At 51.1% G+C, this 24,519-nt stretch overlaps 1 protein-coding gene across 1 annotated transcript in view; it reads left to right on the top strand.

Moving 5' to 3' along the window:
• The first annotated feature begins 808 nt into the window (after window positions 1–808).
• Window positions 809–24,519, top strand: part of ftsj3 (FtsJ RNA 2'-O-methyltransferase 3) — a 150,262-nt gene continuing 126,551 nt past the window's right edge. Inside the window, exons 1-3 of the mRNA XM_070890930.1 lie at window positions 809–1,003; window positions 13,427–13,532; window positions 22,681–22,727. Coding sequence (XP_070747031.1) covers window positions 937–1,003; window positions 13,427–13,532; window positions 22,681–22,727 — 220 coding nt within the window. The 5' untranslated portion in view covers window positions 809–936. The remainder of the gene's footprint in view (window positions 1,004–13,426; window positions 13,533–22,680; window positions 22,728–24,519) is intronic.

Genomic DNA, 24,519 nt, shown 5'->3' with positions numbered 1-24,519 from the left:
GGAGGGGGGCGGGTTTTGGTTCGGAGAAAGCGACGGCCGCCCACTCTCTCTAGCTGGGACAAGATGGCCGCCATTGCTCAACGGTCAAGTCGCCAACTGGAAGTGTAACCTGGGGGTTTGAAATGAACGGTGTCTGACAATGACCCCGCCATGAGTCGTTGGGTAAAGGTGCGGAGGGGGGCGGGTTTTGGTTCGGAGAAAGCGACGGCCGCCCACTCTCTCTAGCTGGGACAAGATGGCCGCCATTGCTCAACGGTCAAGTCGCCAACTGGAAGTGTAACCTGGGGGGGGGGGGGGGGCGGGGACTGAATGAACGGTGTCGTATGCCGGCCTCTTTCCCCCCCCCCCCCCGCCCCGCGCCGACCAAAAAACAAAACGAGAACGACGCCATCCAACCAGTTTGAAAATAAAAGAAAAATAGTCAACTTTTCTCTCGCATCAAAGCAGCCAGAAGCTGCTCCTGGCCTCCTGGCCACAGGCCCAGTGCGCATGCTCACTGCCTCCCTGCCACAGCCGGCGCTTGGCGTCCGTTGGCCGCGAGCGCTGACCGTTGGGCGCCTGAGGCGGGGAGTGGGGGGGGGGGGAGTGAGCAGTGCGCATGTCTCTCAGTGTGGGCGGGGGCGGAGCTGCGGGCCAGCGCGGTGACGTCAATGCCAGAACCTGGCCGGGGGGGGGGGGGAAGCGAGGGTTTGTGACGTGACGCGCGGAACAGAGAGGGAGTAACGTCACCCGCAGTGAGGAGGGGGAAGGGGAGAGTGTGACGTATTGCACGGGATGGCGGAAGGAGTGACGTGGTACGCGAGGGGGGGGGAGTGACGTTCCACGCAGAGAAGGAGTGAGGTTGTACGCCATTGTTGCTGGGCCGCGGCGGCAGCGTGTGTGTGTGTGGCCTGAGGGGAGACAGAGCGGGGGACGGTTCTCTCGCACAGCAGCAAAATGGGGAAGAAGCTGAAAGTGGGCAAAAGCCGCAAGGATAAATTCTACCATCTGGCCAAGGAGACAGGTAAGGCCGCTTGGGGTGAGGGGAAAGGGGGAAGGGGAGGGAGGCCATTGGTGGGGGGGAGCCACGTGGGGGGGGGTAATGGAGGGAGGCCATTGGTGGAGGGGATAATGGGGGGGCCACGTGGGGGGGGTAATGGAGGGAGGCCATTGGTGGAGGGAACAATGGGGGGCCACGTGGGGGGGGTAATGGAGGGAGGCCATTGGTGGAGGGGATAATGGGGGGGCCACGTGGGGGGGTAATGGAGGGAGGCCATTGGTGGAGGGAACAATGGGGGGCCACGTGGGGGGGGTAATGGAGGGAGGCCATTGGTGGAGGGGATAATGGGGGGGCCACGTGGGGGGGGAAAGGGGAGGGAGGCCATTGGTGGAGGGAACAATGGGGGAGCCAGGTGGGGGGGGGGGGTAATGGAGGGAGGCCATTGATGGAGGGAACAATGGGGGCCATGTGGTAGGTGGGTAACGGAGGGAGGCCATTGGTGGAGGGGATAATGGGGGGGCCACGTGGGGGTAATGGAGGGAGGCCATTGGTGGAGGGAACAATGGGGGCCACATGGGGGGTGGGTGACGGAGGGAGGCCATTGGTGGAGGGGACAATGGGGGGCCACGGGGGTAATGGAGGGAGGCCATTGGTGGAGGGAACAATGGGGGGGGGGCACGTTTGGGGTTGGGGTAATGGAGGGAGGCCATTGGTGGAGGGGATAATGGGGGGCCACATGGGGGGGAGCTAATGGGGAAGGGAGGCCATTGGTGGAGGGAACAATGGGGGGGTCACGGGGGGGGGGGGAATGGAGGGAGGCCATTGGTGGAGGGGACAATGGGGGGCCACGTGGGAGGGAGGCCATTGGTGGAGGGGACAATGGGGGGCCACGTGGGAGGGAGGCCATTGGTGGAGGGGACAATGGGGGGCCACGTGGGAGGGAGGCCATTGGTGGAGGGGACAATGGGGGGCCACGTGGGAGGGAGGCCATTGGTGGAGGGGACAATGGGGGGGCCACGTGGCAAGTCCAGCCTTTATTGCCCATCCCTCAGGGGGTGGTGAGCCTCCTTGAACCGCTGCAGTCCGTGTGGTGACTCTCTCTCGTCGCGGTTTGTTACAACGGTGATTACGGCTCACAGTTATACAGGGCCCCTGGTGAGACCACACCTGGAGCATTGTGTACAGTTCTGATCTCCTTACCTAAGGAAGGATATACTTGCCATAGAGGGAGTGCAACGAAGGTTCACCGACTGATTCCCGGGATGGGGGCATGGCCCTATGAGGAGAGATTGAGTAGACTGGGCCGATATTCTCTCGAGTTTAGAAGAATGAGAGGTGATCTCATTGAGGCATATCCAATTCTTAAGGCACCTGACAGGGGTAGATGCAGGGAGGATGTTTCCCCCTGGGCTGGGGAAGTCTAGAACCAGGGGTCACAGTCTCAGAATAAGGGGTCGGCCATTTAGGACTGAGCTGAGGAGAAATTTCTTCACTCAGAGGGTGGTGGATCTTTGGAATTCTCTGCCCCAGAGGGCCGTGGCTGTTCAGTCATTGAGTATATTCAAGACCCCCAGCATAGAACCACACTCGACCAGCTCCGCTGGGCAGGCCACATTGTCCGCATGCCCGACACAACGCCCAAAGCAAGCGCTCTACACGGAGCTCCGTCACGGCAAACGAGCCAAAGGTGGGCAGAGCAAACGTTACAAGGACACCCTCAAAGCCTCCCTGATAAAGTGCAACATCCCCACTGACACCTGGGAGTCCCTGGCCAAAGACCGCCCTAAGTGGAGGAAGTGCATCCGGGAGGGCGCTGAGCACCTCGAGTCTCATCGCCGAGAGCATGCAGAAACCCAAGCGCAGGCAGCGGAAGGAGCGTGCGGCAAACCAGTCCCACCCTCCCTTACCCTCAACGTCTATCTGTCCCACCTGTGACAGGGACTGTGGTTCTCGTATTGGGCTGTTCAGTCACCTAAGGACTCATTTCAGGAGTGGAAACAAGTCTTCCTCGATCCCGAGGGGCTGCCTATGATATTCAAGGCTGAGATCGCTAGATTTTTGGACACTTAAATGAATCAAGGGATAGGGGGTAGTGCAGGAAAGTGGAGTTGAAGCGATGATCTTATTGAGTGACGGAGCAGGCTCGAAGGGCCCTTTGGCCTACTCCTGCTCCTAGTTCTTGTGTCGAATGTGATTTGTGGGATATTCATTCCAGTGGAAGGATGGAGGAGTGGTGACAATTCTCGCACTGTGCATATTTGACGTGACTGCACATTGCCCAGTTGCAGATTTTGCCCTGTTGTATTTATAGGCCAGAAACAGGCCGTTGGGCCCCAGGTCTGTGCCGGTGTTACTGCCCCACACCTGCCCCCTCCCACCCCGCATCATCTCACCCCATCAACATATCCCTCTATTCCTTTCTCCCTCATGTGTTTATCCAGCTTCCCCCTAAATACACCGATATTATTCACCTCAACCACTCCCTGTGGCAGTGAGTTCCACATTCTCACCACTCTCTGGTACACAGGTTTCTCCTGAATTCCCCATTGGATTTATTAGTGACTATCTTATATTGATGGTCCCCTAGTTCTGGTCACCCCCACAAGTGGGAACAACTTCTCTACACCGACATATCGAACCCTTTCATAATCTTAAATACCTCTATCGGGTCATCCCTCAGTCTTCTCGTTTCTAGAGACATGAGCCCCAGCCTGTTCAATCCTTCCTGATAGGTGTAACCTCTCTGTTCTGGTATCATTCTGCCACATTCTCCAGTGCCTCTATATCCTTTTTATAATATGGAGACTAGAACTGTACACAGTAACTCCCAGTGTGATATGGAGATCAGGACTGTACACAGTAACTCCCAGTGTGATAAGGTGACCAGAACTGTACACAGTAACTCCCAGTGTGATATGGAGAGCAGAACTGTACACAGTAACTCCCAGTGTGATATGGAGAGCAGAACTGTACACAATAACTCCCAGTGTGATATGGAGACCAGAACTGTACACAGTAACTCCCAGTGTGATATGGAGACCAGAACTGTACACAGTAACTCCCAGTGTGATATGGAGACCAGAACTGTACACAGTAACTCCCAGTGTGATATGGAGACCAGAACTGTACACAGTAACTCCCAGTGTGATATGGAGACCAGAACTGTACACAGTAACTCCCAGTGTGATATGGAGACCAGAACTGTACACAGTAACTCCCAGTGTGATATGGAGACCAGAACTGTACACAGTAACTCCCAGTGTGATATGGAGACCAGAACTGTACACAGTAACTCCCAGTGTGATATGGAGACCAGAACTGTGCACAGTAACTCCCAGTGTGATATGGAGACCAGAACTGTACACAGTAACTCCCAGTGTGATATGGAGACCAGAACTGTGCACAGTAACTCCCAGTGTGATATGGAGAGCAGAACTGTACACTTAACTCCCAGTGTGATATGGAGACCAGAACTGTGCACAGTAACTCCCAGTGTGATATGGAGAGCAGGAGTGTATTCAATACTCTGCAAGCGTGGTCTAACCAAGGTTGGATACAAGTTTAACATAACATCTCTGCTGACTGCCGCTGGTCGCAATTTGAGGTGGTGAAACATAGAAACATAGAATGAAGGGTGTTGCACCGAATGCACATGGTGAGACATTAAAAGTGTATTCGATCAATATGGGAGCAGTGCCAGAGGACTGGAAGGTTGCAAATGTCAAAAGTGGTTGTTGGCGGGGGCGGGGGGGGGGGGGGGGGTCAAGGGGCAAGGAGAGGGATAAACAAGGTAATTGCAGGCCAATCAGCCAAATGTCAGTGGTGGGGGGACTTTTAGAGGCATTAATCCGACATAAAATTAATTGTCACTTGGAAACTTATGGGTTAATAAATGGAAGGCAGCACAGACTTGTTGAAGGCGAATCGTGTGTGACTAACTTGATCGAGTTCTTCGAACCATAGAAATTTACAGCACGGAAGGAGGCCATTTCGACCCATCGTGTCCACGCCGGCCGACCAAGAGCTACCCAGCCTAATCCCACTTTCCAGCTCTCGGTCCGTAGCCCTGTATGTTACAGCACATCCAAGCATTTTCTAAATGTGGTGAGGTTTTCTGCCTCTACCACCCTTTCAAGCCGTGAGTTCCAGACCCCCACCACCCTCTGGGTGAAGACATTTCCCCTCAAATCCCCTCGAAACCATCCCCCCAATTACTTTAAATCTATGCCCCCTGGTTGTTGACCCCTCTGCCGAGGGAAACAGCTCCTTCCTATCCACTCTATCCAGGCCTCTCATCATTTTATACACCTCAATCAGGTCTCCCCTCAGCCTCCTCTGTTCCAAAGAAAACAGACCCAGCCTATCCGATCTTTCCTCATCGCTAAAATTCTCCAGTCCAGTCAACATCCTCGTAAATCTCCTCTGTACCCTCTCCAGTGCAATCACATCCTTCCTGTAATGTGGTGACCAGAACTGCACGCAGTACTCCAGCTGTGGCCTAACCAGTGTTTTAGTGTTCTTTGATGAAGTAATGGAAAGAGGGGTTGAGGGTCGTGTGGGTGGTGTTGTATATATGGACAGTGTCAGCCTGTCTCAGTGGATAGCACACTCGCCTCAGAGTCAGCAGGCTGTGGGTTCAAGTCCCACTCCAGGGACTGGAGCACATAAATCTCGGCCGACACTCCCAGTGCAGTACTGAGGGAACGCCGCACTGTCGGAGGTGCCCGTCTTCCGGCCGTGACGTTAAACCGAGGCCCTGTCTGCACTCTCGGGCGGATGTAAAAGATCCCACGGCCACCCTTTTGAAGAAGAGCAGGGGAGTTCTCCCCGGTGTCCTGGGGCCCAATATTTATCCCTCAATCAACATCACAAAAAAACAGATGATCTGGCCATTATATCGCTGGTCGTGGGAGCTTGCTGTGCGCAAATTGGCTGCCGCGTTTCCCACATTACAACAGTGACTGCGCTCCAAAAGTACTTCATTGGCTGTAAAGCGCTTTGAGAAGTCCGGCAGTCGTGAGAGGCGCAATATAAATGCAAGTCTTTCCGTCTAAGAAGGCAGCAAGTAGTGGTGAACGGTTGTTTCTCTGGAGGGAAATGTGCAGTGGTGTTTTCCCAGCGGTCGGTACTCGGACCACTGCTGTCTGTGATGTATATTTAATAACCTGGACTTGGGTATGCAGGGCATCATTTCACAGTTTGCAGATGACCCGAAACTCGGTAATGTAGTAAGCAGTGAGGAGAGCAGTAACACGCTTCAGGAGGACAGAGACAGACTGGCGAGATGGGCGGACACATGGCAGGTGACATGTAACGCAAAGAAGTGATTCGTTTTGTTGGAAGAACAAGGAGAGGCAATGTAAATGAAAGGGTACAGTTTTAGATGGGCTGCATGCACAGAGAGAGATCTGAGGGGGTGTACGCACGCAAATCTTTGAAGGTGACAAGACATGTTGAGAAGGCCGTTTAAAAAGCATACGGGATCCTTGACTTTATAAACCGAGGCACAGAGTCAAAAGCAGGGAAGTCATTGCCAAACCTTTGTAAATCACTGGTTATTTCTGGGCACCGTGCTTTAATAATAATAATAACGTGTATTTATAGAGCGCATTTAACGTAGTAAAACGTCCCAAGGCGTCTCACAGCAGTGTTACAGGACACAACACAGACATTTATCACCGAGCCACAGAAGAAATTATGGCATGTGACCAAAAGCTGGGTCAAAGAGGTAGGTTTTAAGGAGCATCTTAAAAGTAGGAGAGAGAGGTAGAGAGGCGGAGAGGTTGAGGGAGGGAGTTCCAGAGCTCGGGGGCCCAGGCAGCTGAAGGGCCGGACACCGACGGTGGAGTGATTATAATCAGGGATGGTCAAGAGGGCAGAATTTGAGGAGCGCAGACATCTTGTGGGGCTGTGAGGCTGGAGGAGATTACAGAGATGGGGAGAGAGGCGAGGGCCACGGAGGGATTTGTAAACAAGGATAAGAATTTTGAAATCGAGGCGTTGCTTAACCGGGAGCCAATGTAGGTCGGCGAGCACAGGGGGTGATGGGTGAGCGGAGACTTGGTAGGACACGGGCTGCTGAGTTTTGGATGACCTCAAGTTTACGTGGGGTAGAATGTGGGAGGCCGGCCAGGAGTGAGTTGGAGTCAAGTCTAGAGGTAACAAAGGTATAAATGAGGGCTTCAGCAGCAGAAGAGCTGAGGCCGGGGCGGTGGCGGGCAATGAGCCGGCGGTTTAGAAACATAGAAAATAAGTGCAGGAGTAGGCCATTCGGCCCTTCAAGCCTGCACCGCCATTCAATGAGTTCATGGCTGAACATGCAACTTCAGTACCCCATTCCTGCTTTCTCGCCATACCCCTTGATCCCCCGAGTAGTAAGGACTTCATCTAACTCCTTTTTGAATATATTTAGTGAATTGGCCTCAACTACTTCCTGCGGTAGAGAATTCCACAGGTTCACCACTCTCTGGGTGAAGAAGTTTCTCTCATCTCGGTCCTAAATGGCTTACCCCTTATCCTTAGACTGTGACCCCTGGTTCTGGACTTCCCCAACATTGGGAACGTTCTTCCTGCGTCTAACCTGTCGAAACCCGTCAGAATTTTAAACGTTTCTATGAGATCCCCTCTCATTCTTCTGATCTCCAGTGAATACAAGCCCAGTTGATCCAGTCTTTCTTGATAGGTACTACGTAAACTTGAGGTCATCCAAAACTCAGCAGCCCGTGTTTTAGTTATGCCGCGGGATATGTGGCTGGAAACTCATTTCCGGGTCAGATATGACACCCAGGTTGCGAACCCCCAGATTGATGCTCGGGAGAGGGACGGAGTCAGTGGTTAGGGAACGCAGTCTGTGGCGGGGACCAACGATAATGGCTTCGGTCTCCCCAATATTTAATTGGAGAAAATTTCTGCTCATCCAGTGCTGGATGTCGGACAAGCAGGCTGACAATTTAGAGACTGTGGAGGGGTCAGGAGAAGTGGTAGTGAGGTAAAGATGGCAAGGCCTTGGGAGAGGGTGCAGAGGTGATGTACCAGGGATGTGGGACTTCAGTTTCGTGGAGAGACCGGAGAACCTGGGGTTGTTCTCCCGAGAGCAGAGAAGGTTGAGGGGAGATTTAATTGAGTAGCTCGGGAGAAGCCGTTTCCTGTGGCTGGAGGGTCAGTAACCAGAGGAGACAGATTGAAGGTAATTGACGAACGAACCAGAGGGGGCGATGAGTGTTTTTTTTAACACAGCAAGGAGTAGTTGTGATCTGGGATGCGCTGCCTGAAAGGAGGTGGAAGCAGATTCAATAGTAACTTTCAGAAGGGGGTTTGGATAAACACTTGGATGGGGAATGTCAAATGGGATTCGATCCCGAGAAGTGTGAGGTAATGCATTTGGGGAGGGCAAACAAGGCAAGGGAATACACATTAAATGGTAGGACACTGAGAAGTGTCGATGAACAGAGGGACCTTGGAGAGCTTGTCCACAGATCCCTGAAGGTAGCAGGCCAGGCACACAAGGTGGTTAAGAAGGTATACGGAATACTTAACCTTTATTAGCCGACCAATAGAATACAAGAGCAGGGGAGGTTATGCTTGAACTGTATAAAACACTGGTTAGGCCACAGCTGGAGTACTGCGTGCCGTTCTGGTCACCACATTACAGGGAGGATGTGATTGCACTGGAGAGGGTGCAGAGGAGATTTACGAGGATGTTGCCTGGACTGGAGAATTTTAGCTCTGAGGAAAGGCCCATTACAAGGGTTAAGTTACGAGGAGAGATTACATAAACTATGGGCTGTATTCCCTGGAATGTAGAAGATTAAGAGGGGGGGGGGGGATCTGATCAAAGTGTTCAAGATATTAAGAGGAACTGATAGGGTAGATATAGAGGAACTATTTCTGCTGGTTGGGGATTCTAGGACTAGGGTCATAGTCTATAAATTCAAGCCAGGCCTATCAAGAGTGAGATTAGGAAACATTTCTACACACAAAGGGTAGCAGAAGTTTAGAACTCCCTCCACAAATTTCAGTTGATGCTAGATCAATTGTTAATTTTAAAAAGGAGATTGATAAATTTTTGTGAACCAAAGGTGTTAAGGGATACGGAGTTAGGTCACAGATCAGCCATGGTCTCATTGAATGGCAGAATAGGTTCGAGGGGTTCAATGGGAGCACCATCGCCTGCAAGTTCCCCTCCAAGTTACACACTGTAATGTTCTTTGCTTAAGAATTCATAGCCACACATTGCTATTGAAAACTAGTTGGTTTATTAACAAAGGTTTAACAATCGCACTACACATTACCGGTTCATCCACTAGGCTCACAACTGCATTGTGGATGACCCAGACTCAACTGACTGGGGTTTTATTGAGTCTTGTGAACATCACGTGACTGGCTAAGCCACCCACAATACAACAGCTCTACAAACCTATGAGCATTACACCCTCCCAAGTCACACGCCCTCCTGACTTGGAAATATATCACCGTTCCTTCATCATCGCTGGAAGCAAAAGAGGAAATAGCAGGGGCTCTGACCATCATTTTCAAATCCTCTCTGGCTTCAGGTGTGGTGCCAGAGAACTAGAGGACTGCTAATGTGGTACAGTACCTTTGTTTAAGAAGAGAGAAAGGGATAGACTGAGCAATTACAGGCCAGTCAGACTAACCTCAGTTGTGGGAAAATTATTGGAAAATATCCTGAAGGACAGAATAAATCTACATTTGGAAAGACACGGGTTAATCAGGGACAGTCAGTATGGATTTGTTAAGGGAAGGTTGTGTCTGACTAACTTGATTGAATTTTTCGAGGCGGTAACCAGGAGGGTTGATGTAGCATAAATGGATTTTAGCAAAGTTTTCGATAAGGTCCCATGTGGCAGACTGGTCACGAAAGTAAAAGCCCATGGGATCCAGGCCAAAGTGGCAAGTTGGATCTCAAATTGGCTCAGAGACAGGAAGCAAAGGGTAATGGTTGATGGGTGTTTTTGTGACTGGAAGGATGTTTCCAATGGGGTTCCGCAGGGCTTAGTGCTGAATTCCTTGCTTTTTGTGGTGTACATTAATGATCTTGACTTGAATTTAGGGGATTCGATTAAGAAGTTTGCAGATGATACAAAAACAGGTTGTGTGGTTGATAATGAAGAAGAAAGCTGTAGACTGCAGGAAGATATCAATCAACTGGTCGGGTGGGCACAACAGTGGCAAATGGAATTTCGTCCGGGGAAATGTGAGGTAATGTATTTGGGAAGGGCCAACAAGGAAAGGGAATACACATTAAATGGTAGGTCACCGAGAAGTGTAGAGGAACAAAGAGTCATAAGAGGAGTGTAGTGGCAGTGATAGTGGATGCATTGGTTGTAATTTGCCAAAATTCCCTGGATTCTGGGGAGGTCCCAGCAGATTGGAAAACCGCAAATGTAACGCCCCTATTTAAAAATGGAGGCAGACAAAAAGCAGGAAACTATAGACCAGTTAGCCTAACATCTGTAGTTGGGAAATTGTTGGCGTCCATTATTAAAGAAGCAGTAGCAGGACATTTGGAAAAGCGTAGTTCAGTCAGGCAGAGTCAGCATGGATTTATGAAGGGGAAGTCATGTTTGACAGATTTGCTGATGTTCTTTGAGGATGTAATGAACAGGGTGGATAAAGGGGAACCAGTGGATGTGATGTATTTGGACTTCCAGAAGGCATTTGACCAGGTGCCACACAAAAGGTTACTGCACAAGATAAAAGTTCACGGGGTTGGGGGCTAACTTACAGAAAACAGAGCGTCGGGATAAATGGTTCATTCTCTGGTTGGCAATCAGTAACTAGTGGGGTGTTGCAGGGATCAGTGCTGGGACCCCAACTATTTACAATCTATATTAATGACTTGGAAGAAGGGACCGTGTGTAACAGAGCCAAGTTTGCTGAAGATACAAAGATGGGAGGAAAAGCAATGTGTGAGGGGGATACAAAAAATCTGCAAAAGGACATAGACAGGCTAAGTGAGTGAGCAAAATATATGGCCGATGGAGTATAATGTTGGAAAGTGTGAGGTCATGCACTTTGGCAGAAAAAAATCAAAGAGCAAGTTATTATTTAAATGGGGAAAGATTGCAAAGTGCTGCAGTACAGCAGGACCTGGGGGTACTTGTGCATGAAACACAAAAGGTTAGTATGCAGGTACAGCAAGTGATCAGGAAGGTCAATGGAATCTTGGCCTTTATTGCAAAGGGGATGGAGTATAAAAGCAGGGAAGTCTTGCTACAGTTATACAGGGTATTGGTGAGGCCACACCTGGAATACTGCGTTTTGGTTTTGGCTTTCCTATTTATGAAAGGATATATTTGCTTTGGAGGCAGTTCAGAGAAGGTTCACTCGGTTGATTCCGGAGATGAGGGGGTTGATTTATGAGGAAAGGTTGAGTAGGTTGGGCCTCTACTCATTGGAATTCAGACGAATGAGAGGTGATCTTATCGGGACATATAAGATTATGAGGGGGCTTGACAAGGTGGATGCAGAGAGAATGTTTCCACTGATAGGGGAGACTAGAACTAGAGGGCACAATCTTAGAATAAGGGGCCGCCCATTTAAAACTGAGATGAGGAGGAATTTCTTCTCTCAGAGGGTTGTAAATCTGTGGAATTCGTTGCCTCAGAGAGCTGTGGAAACTGGGTCATTGAATAAATTTAAGGCAGAGATAGACAGTTTCTTAACCGATAAGGGAATAAGGGGTTATGGGGAGCGGGCAGGGAAGTGGACCTGAGTCCATGATCAGATTAGCCATAATCGTATTAAATAGCGGAGCAGACTCGAGGGGCTATATGGCCTACTCCTGCTCCTATTTCTTATGGGACCTGGGATTGCATGTCCACAGATCCCTGAAACATAGAAAATAGGTGCAGGAGTAGGCCATTTGGCCCTTTGAGCCTGCACCACCATTCAATAAGACCATGGCTGATCATTCAACTTTAGTACCCCATTCTTGCTTTCTCTCCATACCCCTTGATCCCTTTAGCCATAAGGGCCACATCTAACTCCCTTTTGAATATATCTAACGAACTGAACTCAACAACTCTCTGCGGTAGAGAATTCCACAGGTTCACAGTTCTCTGGGTGAAAAAGTTTCTCCTCATCTCGGTCCTAAATGGCTTACCCCTGATCCTTAGACTGTGACCCCTGGTTCTGGACTTCCCCAACATCGGGAACATTCTTCCTGCATCTAACCTGTCCAGTCCCGTCATAATTTTATATGTTTCTATGCGATCCCCTCTCATTCTTCTAAATTCCAGGTAGCAGGCCAGGTGGTTAAGAAGGCACACGGAATACTTGCCTTTATTAGCCGAGGCATAGAATATAAGAGCAGGTGGGTTATGCTTGAACTGTATAAAACACTGGTTAGGCCACAGCTGGAGTACTGTGTGCAGGTCTGGTCACCGCATTACAGGAAGGATGTGTTTGCACTGGAGAGGGTACAGAGGAGATTTACAAGGATGTTGCCTCGAGTGGAGAATCTCAGCGATGAGGAGAGATTGAATTGGCTGGGTGTGTTTTCCTTGGACTAGAGGAGGCTGAGGGGAGACGTCATTGAGGTGTATAAAATTGTGAGGGGCCTGAATATAGCGGATAGAAAGTGCCTATTCCCCTTAGCAGGAGGGGTCAAGAACCAGGGGGCATAAATTTAAACTAATTGGTTAGAGGGAATTAAGAGGGGAAATTTCTTCACCGAGGGTGGTGGGGGTCTGGAACTCACTGTCTGAAAGGGTGGTAGAGGCAGAAACCCTCCACATTTAAAAATTACTTGGATGTGCACCTGAAGTGCCGTAATCTGCAGGGTTACGGACCAAGAGCTGGAAAGTGGGATTAGGCTGGATAACCTTTTGTTGGCCGGTGTGGACATGGTCGGCCGAAATGGCCTCCTTCCGTGCTGTAAACTTCTACGATTCTATGAAAATCTTGGAACTCCCTCCCGAATATTTTTGAGGGACTGTAGCGGTTCAAGAAGGCGGCTCACTACCACCTTCTCAAGGGCAATTAGGGATGGGCAATAAATGCCAGCCTTGGCAGTCACGCCCACGTCCCAGGAACTAATAAAAATAAAAATGGCCCACTCCTGTTCCTACGTTCCCATTCTACTCCATCTGCCCTCATAGGACAGCCCTCTCATCCCAGGGATCAATCTAGTGAGCCTTCGTTGCACCTCCACTGAGGCAGGTCTATCCTCCCTTGGGTAAGGAGAACAAAACTGTACCGAGTGCTCCAGGTGTGGTCCCCTGACAGCGCCCATATCATCGCAGGCTCAGATTGCAAGTTCAAAACGGCCTTGATAGAGTAACTAATCAAAAGACTTAAGGTGATTGGCTCTCGTGCACAAGGTGGGGGGGGGGGGGGCGGGGAACGTCTCTCAGCATCTTACCCTGTCGAGCCCTCTTAAGAATTGAGCGAGGGAACATCACTGCGGCTTTTCTTCCCTTCCAGGTTACCGATCGCGATCGTCCTTCAAGCTGATTCAGCTGAACCGCAAGTTCCAATTCCTGCAGAAGGCTCGAGCACTCATTGATCTGTGTGCTGCCCCGGGAGGCTGGTGAGTAAGCCACAGAGGTATAAGTACTAGGAGTAGGCCCCACGCCCCCCCTCAAGCCTGCTCCGCCATTCAATAAGATCACGGCTGCTCTTTGACCTCACTCCACTTTCCCGCCCGATCCCCATGTCCCCTTGCTTCCCCGTGGGTCCAAAAATCTATGGGTCTCTGTCCTGAATATACCCAGCGACGGAGCCTCCACCTCTACCCCTCTGGGGTAGAGAATTCCACAGGTTCACCACCCTCTGAGTGAAGAAGTTTCTCCTCATCTCTGTCCTAAACGGCCGACCCCTTATTCTGAGACAGTGACCCCTGGTTCTAGCCTCCCCAGCCAGGGGAAACATTCTCTCTGCATCTACTCTTCCAATAGTGACCTTTTACATCAACACGAGAGGGCAGATGGAGGCCTTGGTTTAACGTTTCATCTCAAAAAACGGCACCTCCGACAGTGCGGCGCTCCCTCAGTGCTGCCCCTCCGACAGTGCAGCGCTCCCTCAGTGCTGCCCCTCCGACAGTGCGGCGCTCCCTCAGTGCTGCCCCTCCGACAGTGCAGCGCTCCCTCAGTGCTGCCCCTCCGACAGTGCGGCGCTCCCTCAGTGCTGCCCCTCCGACAGTGCGGCGCTCCCTCAGTGCTGCCCCTCCGACAGTGCGGCGCTCCCTCAGTGCTGCCCCTCCGACAGTGCGGCGCTCCCTCAGTGCTGCCCCTCCGACAGTGCGGCGCTCCCTCAGTGCTGCCCCTCCGACAGTGCGGCGCTCCCTCAGTACCGCCCCTCCGACAGTGCGGCGCTCCCTCAGTGCTGCCCCTCCGACAGTGCGGCGCTCCCTCAGTGCTGCCCCTCCGACAGTGCGGCTCTCCCTCAGTGCTGCCCCTCCGACAGTGCGGCGCTCCCTCAGTGCTGCCCCTCCGACAGTGCGGCGCTCCCTCAGTGCAGCCCCTCCGACAGTGCGGCGCTCCCTCAGTGCAGCCCCTCCGACAGTGCAGCACTCCCTCAGTACCGCCCCTCCGACAGTGCGGCCCTCCCTCAGTACTGCCCCTCCCACAGTGCAGCACTCCCTCAGTACTGTCCCTCTGACAGTGCAGCGCTCCCTCAGTACTGCCCCTCCGACAGTACAGCACTCCCTCAGTACCGCCCCTCCGACAGTGCGGCACTCCCTCAGTACCGCCCCTCCGACAGTGCGGCCCTCCCTCAGTACTGCCCCTCCCACAGTGCAGCACTCCCTCAGTACTGTCCCTCTGACAGTGCAGCGCTCCCTCAGTACTGCCCCTCCGACAGTGCAGCGCTCCCTCAGTACTGACCCTCCCACAGTGCAGCACTCCCTCAGTACTGCCCCTCCGACAGTGCAGCACTCCCTCAGTACTGCCCCTCCGACAGTGCAGCACTCCCTCAGTACTGCCCCTCCGACAGTGCAGCGCTCCCTCAGTGCTGCCCCTCCAACAGTGCGGCGCTCCCTCAGTGCTGCCCCTCCGACAGTGCAGCGCTTCCTCAGTACTGCCCCTCCGACAGTGCAGCGCTCCCTCAGTACTGCCCCTCCGACAGTGCGGCCCTCCCTCAGTACCGCCCCTCCGACAGTGCAGCCCTCCCTCAGTACTGCCCCTCCGACAGTGCAGCACTCCCTCAGTACCGCCCCTCCGACAGTGCAGCACTCCCTCAGTACTGTCCCTCTGACAGTGCGGCGCTCCCTGCTAGTATCAGTAATGGTGACCGGGTTGTCGTAAAAACCCATCTGATTCATTAAAGTCCTTTTAGGGAAGGAAATCTTAAGTCCTTACCCGGTCTGGGCCTATATGTGACTCCAGACCCACAGCAATATGGTTGACTTTAATTGCTGTGTGAAATGGCCTAGCAAGCCCTTCAGTTGCACCAAACCGCTGTGACAGTCAGCATTGTGGGATTACCTTCACCATACGGGACTGCAGTGGTTCAAGAAGGCAGCTCAAAGGCGATTAGGGATGGGCAATAAATGTCGGCCTTGCCAGCGATGCCCCCATCCCAGGAATGAATAAATTAAAAAAAGTCACCACTGGTTCACGTGGTCGAACTTTGGAACTCTCTCCACGAATGGCAGTTAATGCTGGGTCAATTGTTAATTGTAAACCTGAGATGGATAGACTTTTGTGTCAACCAAAGATGTTGAGGGATATGGGGGCAAAATATGGAGTTGGGTCACAGATCAGCCAAGATCTCATGGAATGGCGGAAGAGACTCAAGGGGCTGAATGGCCTCCTGTTCCTAACTTAATTGAATTTTTTGAGGAGGTAACCAGGAGGGTCGATGAGGGCAGTGTGTTTGATGTAGTGGATATGGATTTTAGCAAAGCTTTTGATACAGTCCCACATGGCAGACTGATCCTGAAAGTAAAAGCCCATGGGATCCAGGGCAAAGTGGCAAATTGGATCGAAAATTGGCTCAGAGGCAGGAAGCAAAGGGTAATTGGTTGCTGGGTGTTTTTGTGACTGGAAGGATGTTCCCAGTGGGGTTCCACAGGGCTCAGTGCTGGGTCCCTTGCTTTTTGTGGTATATGTCAATGATTTAGACTTGAATGTAGGGGATATGATTAAGAAGTTTGCAGATGACACTAAAATCGGTTGTGTGATTGATAATGAAGAAGAAAGCTGCGGGCTGCAGGAAGATATCAATCAACTGGTCAGGTGGGCAAAACAGTGGCAAATGGAATTCAATCTGGAGAAGTGTGAGGTAATGCATTTGGGGAGGTCTAGCAAGGTAAGGGAATACACAATAAATGGTACGACACTGAAAAGTGTAGAGGAACAAAGGGACCTTGGAGCGCAGGGAGGCCGACAAAAGGCCCATCAGTCGGGAGGCTCCAGCGGGAGGTCGGAGAGGCGGAGCAGCAGAGTCGGGAGGCTCCAGCGGGAGGTCGAGGAGGCACCAGCGGGACGTCGGAGAGGCCAGCCGGTGCAGCTGCAGCAGGGAGAGAAGGCAAAAAGGAAGAAGAAAGAAATCGAAAGGTGACGTCACAGCCAAGGGGGTAAGTGATTGGCTGGTGATTGGTGAGTAGTTTTTCTTTTTTTTCTTTATCAGTAAGTAACCTTTAGCATTGTTGTTGCCCAATTAAGTTAATCTAAGGGTTAAGTCATGGCAGGAGAGCTCGGACACGTGTTATGCCCCTCCTGTACAATGTGGGAAGTCAGGGACGCCTCCGGTGTCCCTGACAACTACGTGTGCGGGAAGTGCATCCACCTGCAGCTCCTGACAGACCGTATTGGAGCTGCGGGTGGATTCACTCTGGAGCATGCACGATGCTGAGAATGATGTGAATAGCACGTTTAGAGAGTTGGTCTTACCGCAGGTAGATAGGGTACACAGCCAGATAGTAAATGTATGACCAACAGGAAGAGCAGTGCAAGGAAGGTAGTGCAGGGGTCCCCTGTGGTCATCCCCCTGCAAAACAGATACACCGCTTTGGGTACTGTTGAGGGGGATGACTCATCAGGGGAGGGCAGCAGCAGCCAAGTTCATGGCACCGTGGGTGGCTCTGCTGCACAGGAGGGCAGGAAAAAGAGTGGGAGAGCTATAGTGATAGGGGATTCAATTGTAAGGCGAATAGATAGGCGTTTTTTGCGGCCGCAACCGAGACTCCAGGATGGTATGTTGCCTCCCTGGTGCAAGGGTCAAGGATGTCTCGAAGCAGGTGCAAGACATTCTGAAAAGAGAGGGTGAACAGCCAGTTGTCATGGTGCATATAGATACCAACGATATAGGTAAAAAACGGGATGAGGTCCTACGAGACGAATTTAGGGAGCTAGGAGCTAAATTTAAAAAGTAGGACCTCAAAAGTAGTAATCTCAGGATTGCTACCAGTGCCACGTGCTAGTCAGAGTAGGAATCGCAGGATACCGCAGATGAATACGTGGCTTGAGGAGTGGTGCAGAAGGGAGGGATTCAAATTCCTGGGACATTGAACCGGTTCTGGGGGAGGTGGGACCAGTACAAACCGGACAGTCTGCACCTAGGCAGGACCGGAACCAATGTCCTAGGGGGAGTGTTTGCTAGTGCTGTTGGGGAGGAGTTAAACTAATATGGCAGGGGGATGGGAACCTATGCAGGGAGACAGAGGGAAATAAAATGGAGGCAGAAGCAAAAGATAGAAAGGAGAATAGTAAAAGTGGAGGGCAGAGAAACCCAAGGCAAAAAACAAAAAGGGCCACATTACAGCAAAATTCTAAAGGGGCAAAGTGTGTTAAAAAGACAAGCCTGAAAGCTCTGTGCCTCAATGCAAGGAGTATTCAGAATAAGGTGGACGAATTAACTGGATATGATGTAATTGGCATCACGGAGACATGGCTCCAGGGTGACCAAGGCTGGGAACTCAACATCCAGGGGTATTCAACATTTAGGAAGGATAGACTGAGAGGAAAAGGAGGTGGGATGGCATTGCTGGTTAAAGAGGAAATTAATGCAATAGTAAGGAGGGACATTAGCCTGGATGATGTGGAATCGGTATGGGTGGAGTTGTGGAATACCAAAGGGCAGAAAACACTAGTGGGAGTTGTGTACAGACCACCAAACAGTAGTAGTGAGGTTGGAGACAGCATCAAACAAGAAATAAGGGATGTGTGCAATAAAGGTACAGCAGTTATCATGGGCGACTTTAATCTACATATAGATTGGGCTAACCAAACTGGTAGCAATGCGGTGGAGGAGGATTTCCTGGAGTGTATTAGGAATGGTTTTCTGGACCAATATGTCGAGGAACCAACTAGAGAGCTGGCCATCCTAGACTGGGTGATGTGTAATGAGAAAGGACTAATTAGAAATCTTGTTGTGCGAGGCCCCTTGGGGAAGAGTGACCATAATATGGTAGAATTCTTTATTAAGATGGAGAGTGACACAGTTAATTCGGAAACGAGGATCCTGAAGTTAAGGAAAGGTAACTTCGATGGTTTGAGGCGTGAATTGGCTAGAATAGACTAGCAAATGATACTTAAAGGGTTAACGGTGGATAGACAATGGCAAACATTTAAAGATCACATGGATGAACTTCAACAATTGTACATCCCTGTCTGAGTAAAAATAAAACGGTGAAGCTGGCTCAACCGTGGCGAACAAGGAAAATTAAGGATAGTGTTAAAACCAAGGAAGAGGCATATAAATTGGCCAGAAAAAGCAGCAAACCTGAGGACTGAGAGAAATGTCGAATTCAACAAAGGAGGACTAAGGGTTTAATTAGGAGGGGGAAAATAGAGTATGAGAAAAAGCTTGCAGGGAACATAAAAACTGACTGCAAAAGCTTCTATAGATATGTGAAGAGAAACAGATTAGTGAAGAGAAACATAGGTCCCTTGCAGTCAGATTCAGGTGAATTTATAATGGAGAACAAAGAAATGGCAGACCAATTTAATAAATACTTCGGTTCTATCTTCACGAAGGAAGACACAAATAACCTTCCGATTGTACTTGGAGACCGAGGGTCGAGTGAGGAGGAGGAACTGAAGGATATCCTTATAGGGCGGGAAATTGTGTTAAGGAAATTGATGGGATTGAAGGCCGATAAATCCCCGGGGCCTGATAGGATGCATCCCAGAGTACTTAAGGAAGTAGCCCTAGAAATAGTGGATGCATTGGTGGTCATTTTCCAACAGTCTATCGACTCTGGATCAGTTCCTATGGACTGGAGGGTAGCTAATGTAACACCACTTTTTAAAAAAGGAGGGCGAGAGAAAACGGGTAATTATAGACCGGTTAGTCTGACATCAGTAGTGGGGAAAATGTTGGAATCAGTTATTAAGAATGAAATAGCAGCACATTTGGAAAGCAGTAACAGGATTGGACCAAGTCAGCATGGATTTATGAAAGGGCAATCATGCTTGACAAATCTTCTGGAATTTTTTGAGGATGTAACTAGCAGAGTGGACAAGGGAGAACCAGTGGATGTGGTGTATTTGGACTTTCAAAAGGCTTTTGACAAGGTCCCACACAAGAGATTGGTGTGCAAAATTAAAGCGCATGGTATTGGGGGTAATGTATTGACGAGGATAGAGAACTGGTTGGCAGACAGGAAACAGAGTCGGGATAAACGGGTCCTTTTCAGAATGGCAGGCAGTGACTAGTGGAGTGCCGCAGGGCTCAGTGCTGGGACCCCAGCTCTTTACAATATATATTAATGATTTAGATGAAGGAATTGAATGTAATATCTCCAAGTTTGCAGATGACACTAAGCTGGGTGGTGGTGTGAGCTGTGAGGAGGATGCTAAGAGGCTGCAGGGTGACTTGGACAGGTTAGGTGAGTGGGCAAATGCATGGCAGATGCAGTATAATGTGGATAAATGTGAGATTATCCAGTTTGGGGGCAAAAACACGAAGGCAGAATATTATCTGAATGGCGGCAGATTAGGAAAAGGGGAGGTGCAACGAGACCTGGGTGTCATGGTACATCAGTCATTGAAATTGGCACGCAGGTACAGCAGGCGGTAAAGAAGACAAATGGTATGTTGGCCTTCATAGCGAGGGGATTTGAGTATAGGAGCAGGGAGGTCTTACTGCAGTTGTACAGGGCCTTGGTGAGGTCTCACCTGGAATATTGTGTTCAGTTTTGGTCTCCTAATCTGAGGAAGGATGTTCTTGCTATGGAGGGAGTGCAGCGAAGGTTCACCAGACTGATTCCAGGGATGGCAGGACTGACATATGAGGAGAGACTGGATCAACTGGGCCTTTATACACTGGAGTTTAGAAGGATGAGAGGGGATCTCATAGAAACTTATAAGATTCTGACGGGACTGGACAGGTTAGATGTGGGAAGAATGTTCCCGATGTTGGGGAAGTCCAGAACCAGGGGACACAGTCTAAGGATAAGGGGTAAGCCATTTAGGACCGAGATGAGGAGGAACTTCTTCACTCAGAGAATTGTTAACCTGTGGTATTCCCTGCCGCAGAGAGTTGTTGATGCCAGTTAATTGATATATTCAAGAGGGAGTTAGGTATGGCCCTTACGGCTAAAGGGATCAAGGGGTATGGAGAGAAAGCAGGAAAGAGGTACTGAGGGAATGATCAGCCATGATATTATTGAATGGTGGTGCAGGCTCGAAGGGCCGAATGGTCTACTCCTGCACCTATTTTCTATGGCCCCAAGTTTCGGCCTCAGTTGCTCCTGATTTTTAGGAGCAACTGGTGTAGAACGGAGTATCTTAGAAATCGGAATTCTCGCCATTTAGTTTGCCCCAGTTCTAGTCAGTTAGAACAGTTTCACTTTGCAACAGAATTTCTTTTTCAAAAGGGGGCGTGTCCGGCCACTTACGCCTGTTTTCAAAGTTTCGTCAGTGAAAACTTACTCCAAACTAACTTAGAATGGAGTAAGGGAAGATTATTTTTGTACGCTCGAAAAAACCTTGTCTACACTTTAGAAAATCAGGCGTAGGTTACAAATCAGGCGTAGGGAATGGGGGGGGGGGGTTTAAAGGGAAGTTTACAAACATTAAACACTTCAGTTTTACAAATAAAGAGCCATCATCAATAATAAATGATAAAAACATCAATAAATCAACCAATAAATCAATTAAAAAAAAATGACTAAGAAATCATTAAAAAAAAATCAATAAATAAAACATTTTCTACTTACCGACTGCAGCACCGGGAGCCCTCCAACAGCGTGCTGGGATCCCCCCCCCCCCAGTGTGTCTCTGTCAGTGTCTCTATCTCTCTGTCTGTCAGTGTCTGTGTTTCTGACAGCGAGGGGAGGGGGGTAGAGGGAGAGAGGGGGGGAGCAGAGGGAGGGAAGGAGGAGGGATGGGAGGGATGGGGGAAGAAGGGGGAGGGGGGAAGGGGGAGGAGGAGAGTGGGGGGAGGGAGGGGAAGGGGGGGGGAGGAGATGGGGGGGTGGAAAGGAGATTGGGTGGGGTGAAGGAGAAGGGGGAGGGAGGCTGAACGGGCCGGGCCCAAGACTTCGTGCAGGTCCCGTCCCCAGCACCAGATTTACAGGTAGGTGGCGTTGGGTCGGGGGGGTGGTGTGGTGGGAGGGAGGTCGGTTCGGTTCGGGTTGGGGGGAGGGAGGGAGAGGGAGAGGGGGGTTAGGTCGGGTCCAGTCCGGGGGGGGGGGGGGGGGGGGCGGGGGAAGTGGGAGTCGGGTCGGGTTCGGGGGCGGAGGGGGGGGGGGAGCGGGTGTCGAGTCGGTTCGGGAGGAGGCAGGAGCTGGCCGTGGGACGAGCCTTATTCACGCAGCCCCAGTGAGGCCACTGTAGCGCGCATGTGCAGAGGTCCCGGCACTGTTTTCAGCGCAGGGACCTGGCTCCGCCCCCCCTACAGCTCGTGCTGCGCTGCGCCGAGGGCCAGAGGACCTGCAGGGAGGTGGAGAATACGGAGGGTTTTTTTTGGCGCACTTTGTGGCGCGAAAAACGGGCGTCCAGGTCGGGACTGTGCCGTTCTAGGTGCGGCTCAAAACTTGGGCCCTATGTTTCTACAGATCCCTGAAGGTAGCAGGACAGGTAGATAAGGTGTTTCAGAAAGCATATGGAATACTTGCCTTTATTAGTCGAGGCATGGAATACAAGTGCAGGGAGGTTTTGCTTTAATAGAGTGGATAGGAAGGTCCTACTTTCGTTGGCAGAGGGGTCAACAACCAGGGGGCATAAATTTAAAGTAATTGGTAGGAGGATTTGAGGGGAAATGTCTTCACCCAGAGGGTGGTGGGGGTCTGGAACTCACTGCCTGAAATGGTGGTAGAGGCAGAAACCCTCACCACATTAAAAAAATTATTTGGATGTACACTTGAAGTGCCGTAACCTACAGGGCTACGGACCAAGAGCTGGAAAGTGGGATTAGGCTGGATGGCTCTTTGTCGGCGGGCCGAAATGGCTTCCCTCCATGCTGTAAACTTCTATGATTTCTATGAAGGTGTGTGCGTGTTTACGACGGGTGAGGTTAGGGTGGAGCTGAGCGATGGAAACCCCCTCCCCTAGTCGAATAGTCTTGCTATCGGGGCTCCCAGAAAGTTGGGCTTTTGGGGTGAGCGGCTGTACGGGCGACAGGCATCTGCGGATCTGGAGTTAGGGGTCAGTCAGTGCCTGCAGGAAGGGGGAGAAAGTGGTTCTCCAACTGTGCTACTGGTGCAAAGGTGGGCCTGAGGACTAACCTCACTAACTGATGTCAAAGGTGCTTTCAGAGTGTCTGATACATTTGTCTTTTCTTTGTTGCAGGTTGCAAGTCGCTTCCAAGTTCATGCCCGTCTCCAGTCTCGTCATCGGTGAGTACATTCTACATTCATCAGTAAACTCTCACCCCAACCTTTTCTTAATGTTCCATTTCATGACTAACTTTTTCCTGATTTGGCAAGGAATACAAGCACTAAGGAATCAGACACTTCCCCATTGCATGAAGTCAGTGTTTGTATCAAACACTCCCAGGGCAGGTACAGCACGGGTTAGATACAGTGTGGGGCTCCCTCTACATTACCCTGACAGTGTGTCCCCACTTTATACCCAGTGTCAGCATCGAGTGCTCCTGGGGCAGGTACAGCATGGGTTAGATACAGTGTAGGGCTCCCTCTACATTACCCTGACAGTGTGTCCCCACTTTATACCCAGTGTCAGCATCGAGTGCTCCTGGGGCAGGTACAGCACGGGTTAGATACAGTGTAGGGCTCCCTCTACATTACCCTGACAGTGTGTCCCCACTTTATACCCAGTGTCAGCATCGAGTGCTCCTGGGGCAGGTACAGCACGGGTTAGATACAGTGTAGGGCTCCCTCTACATTACCCTGACAGTGTGTCCCCCACTTTATACCCAGTGTCAGCATCGAGTGCTCCTGGGGCAGGTACAGCACGGGTTAGATACAGTGCAGGGCTCCCTCTACATTACCCTGACAGTGTGTCCCCACTTTATACCCAGTGTCAGCATCGAGTGCTCCAAGGGCAGGTACAGCACGGGTTAGATACAGTGTAGGGCTCCCTCTACATTACCCTGACAGTGTGTCCCCCACTTTATACCCAGTGTCAGCATCGAGTGCTCCCAGGGCAGGTACAGCACGGGTTAGATACAGTGTAGGGCTCCCTCTACATTACCCTGACAGTGTGTCCCCACTTTATACCCAGTGTCAGCATCGCGTGCTCCCAGGGCAGGTACAGCACGGGTTAGATACAGTGTAGGGCTCCCTCTACATTACCCTGACAGTGTGTCCCCACTTTATACCCAGTGTCAGCATCGAGTGCTCCCAGGGCAGGTACAGCACGGGTTAGATACAGTGTAGGGCTCCCTCTACATTACCCTGACAGTGTGTCCTCCACTTTATACCCAGTGTCAGCATCGAGTGCTCCCAGGGCAGGTACAGCACGGGTTAGATACAGTGTAGGGCTCCCTCTACATTACCCTGACAGTGTGTCCCCCACTTTATACCAGTGTCAGCATCGAGCGCTCCCAGGGCAGGTACAGCACGGGTTAGATACAGTGTAGGGCCCCCTCTACATTACCCTGACAGTGTGTCCCCACTTTATACCCAGTGTCAGCATCGAGTGCTCCCAGGGCAGGTACAGCACGGGTTAGATACAGTGTAGGGCTCCCTCTACATTACCCTGACAGTGTGTCCCCACTTTATACCCAGTGTCAGCATCGAGTGCTCCCAGGGCAGGTACAGGGGGTTAGATACAGTGTAGGGCTCCCTCTACATTACCCTGACAATGTGTCCCCACTTTATACCCAGTGTCAGCATCGAGTGCTCCCAGGGCAGGTACAGCACGGGTTAGATACAGTGTAGGGCTCTCTCTACATTACCCTGACTGTGTGTCCCCACTTTATACCCAGTGTCAGCATCGAGTGCTCCCAGAGCAGGTACAGCACGGGTTAGATACAGTGTAGGGCTCCCTCTACATTACCCTGACAGTGTGTCCCCCACTTTATACCCAGTGTCAGCATCGAGTGCTCCCAGGGCAGTTACAGCACGGGTTAGATACAGTGTAGGGCTCCCTCTACATTACCCTGACAGTGTGTCCCCCACTTTATACCCAGTGTCAGCATCGAGTGCTCCCAGGGCAGGTACAGCA

This window comes from Pristiophorus japonicus, chromosome 9 (genome assembly GCF_044704955.1).
Source record: "Pristiophorus japonicus isolate sPriJap1 chromosome 9, sPriJap1.hap1, whole genome shotgun sequence".
Lineage (NCBI taxonomy): Eukaryota > Metazoa > Chordata > Chondrichthyes > Pristiophoridae > Pristiophorus > Pristiophorus japonicus.
Note: the sequence above shows the minus strand (reverse complement) of the source record. Positions and strands in the feature narration are given on the sequence as shown.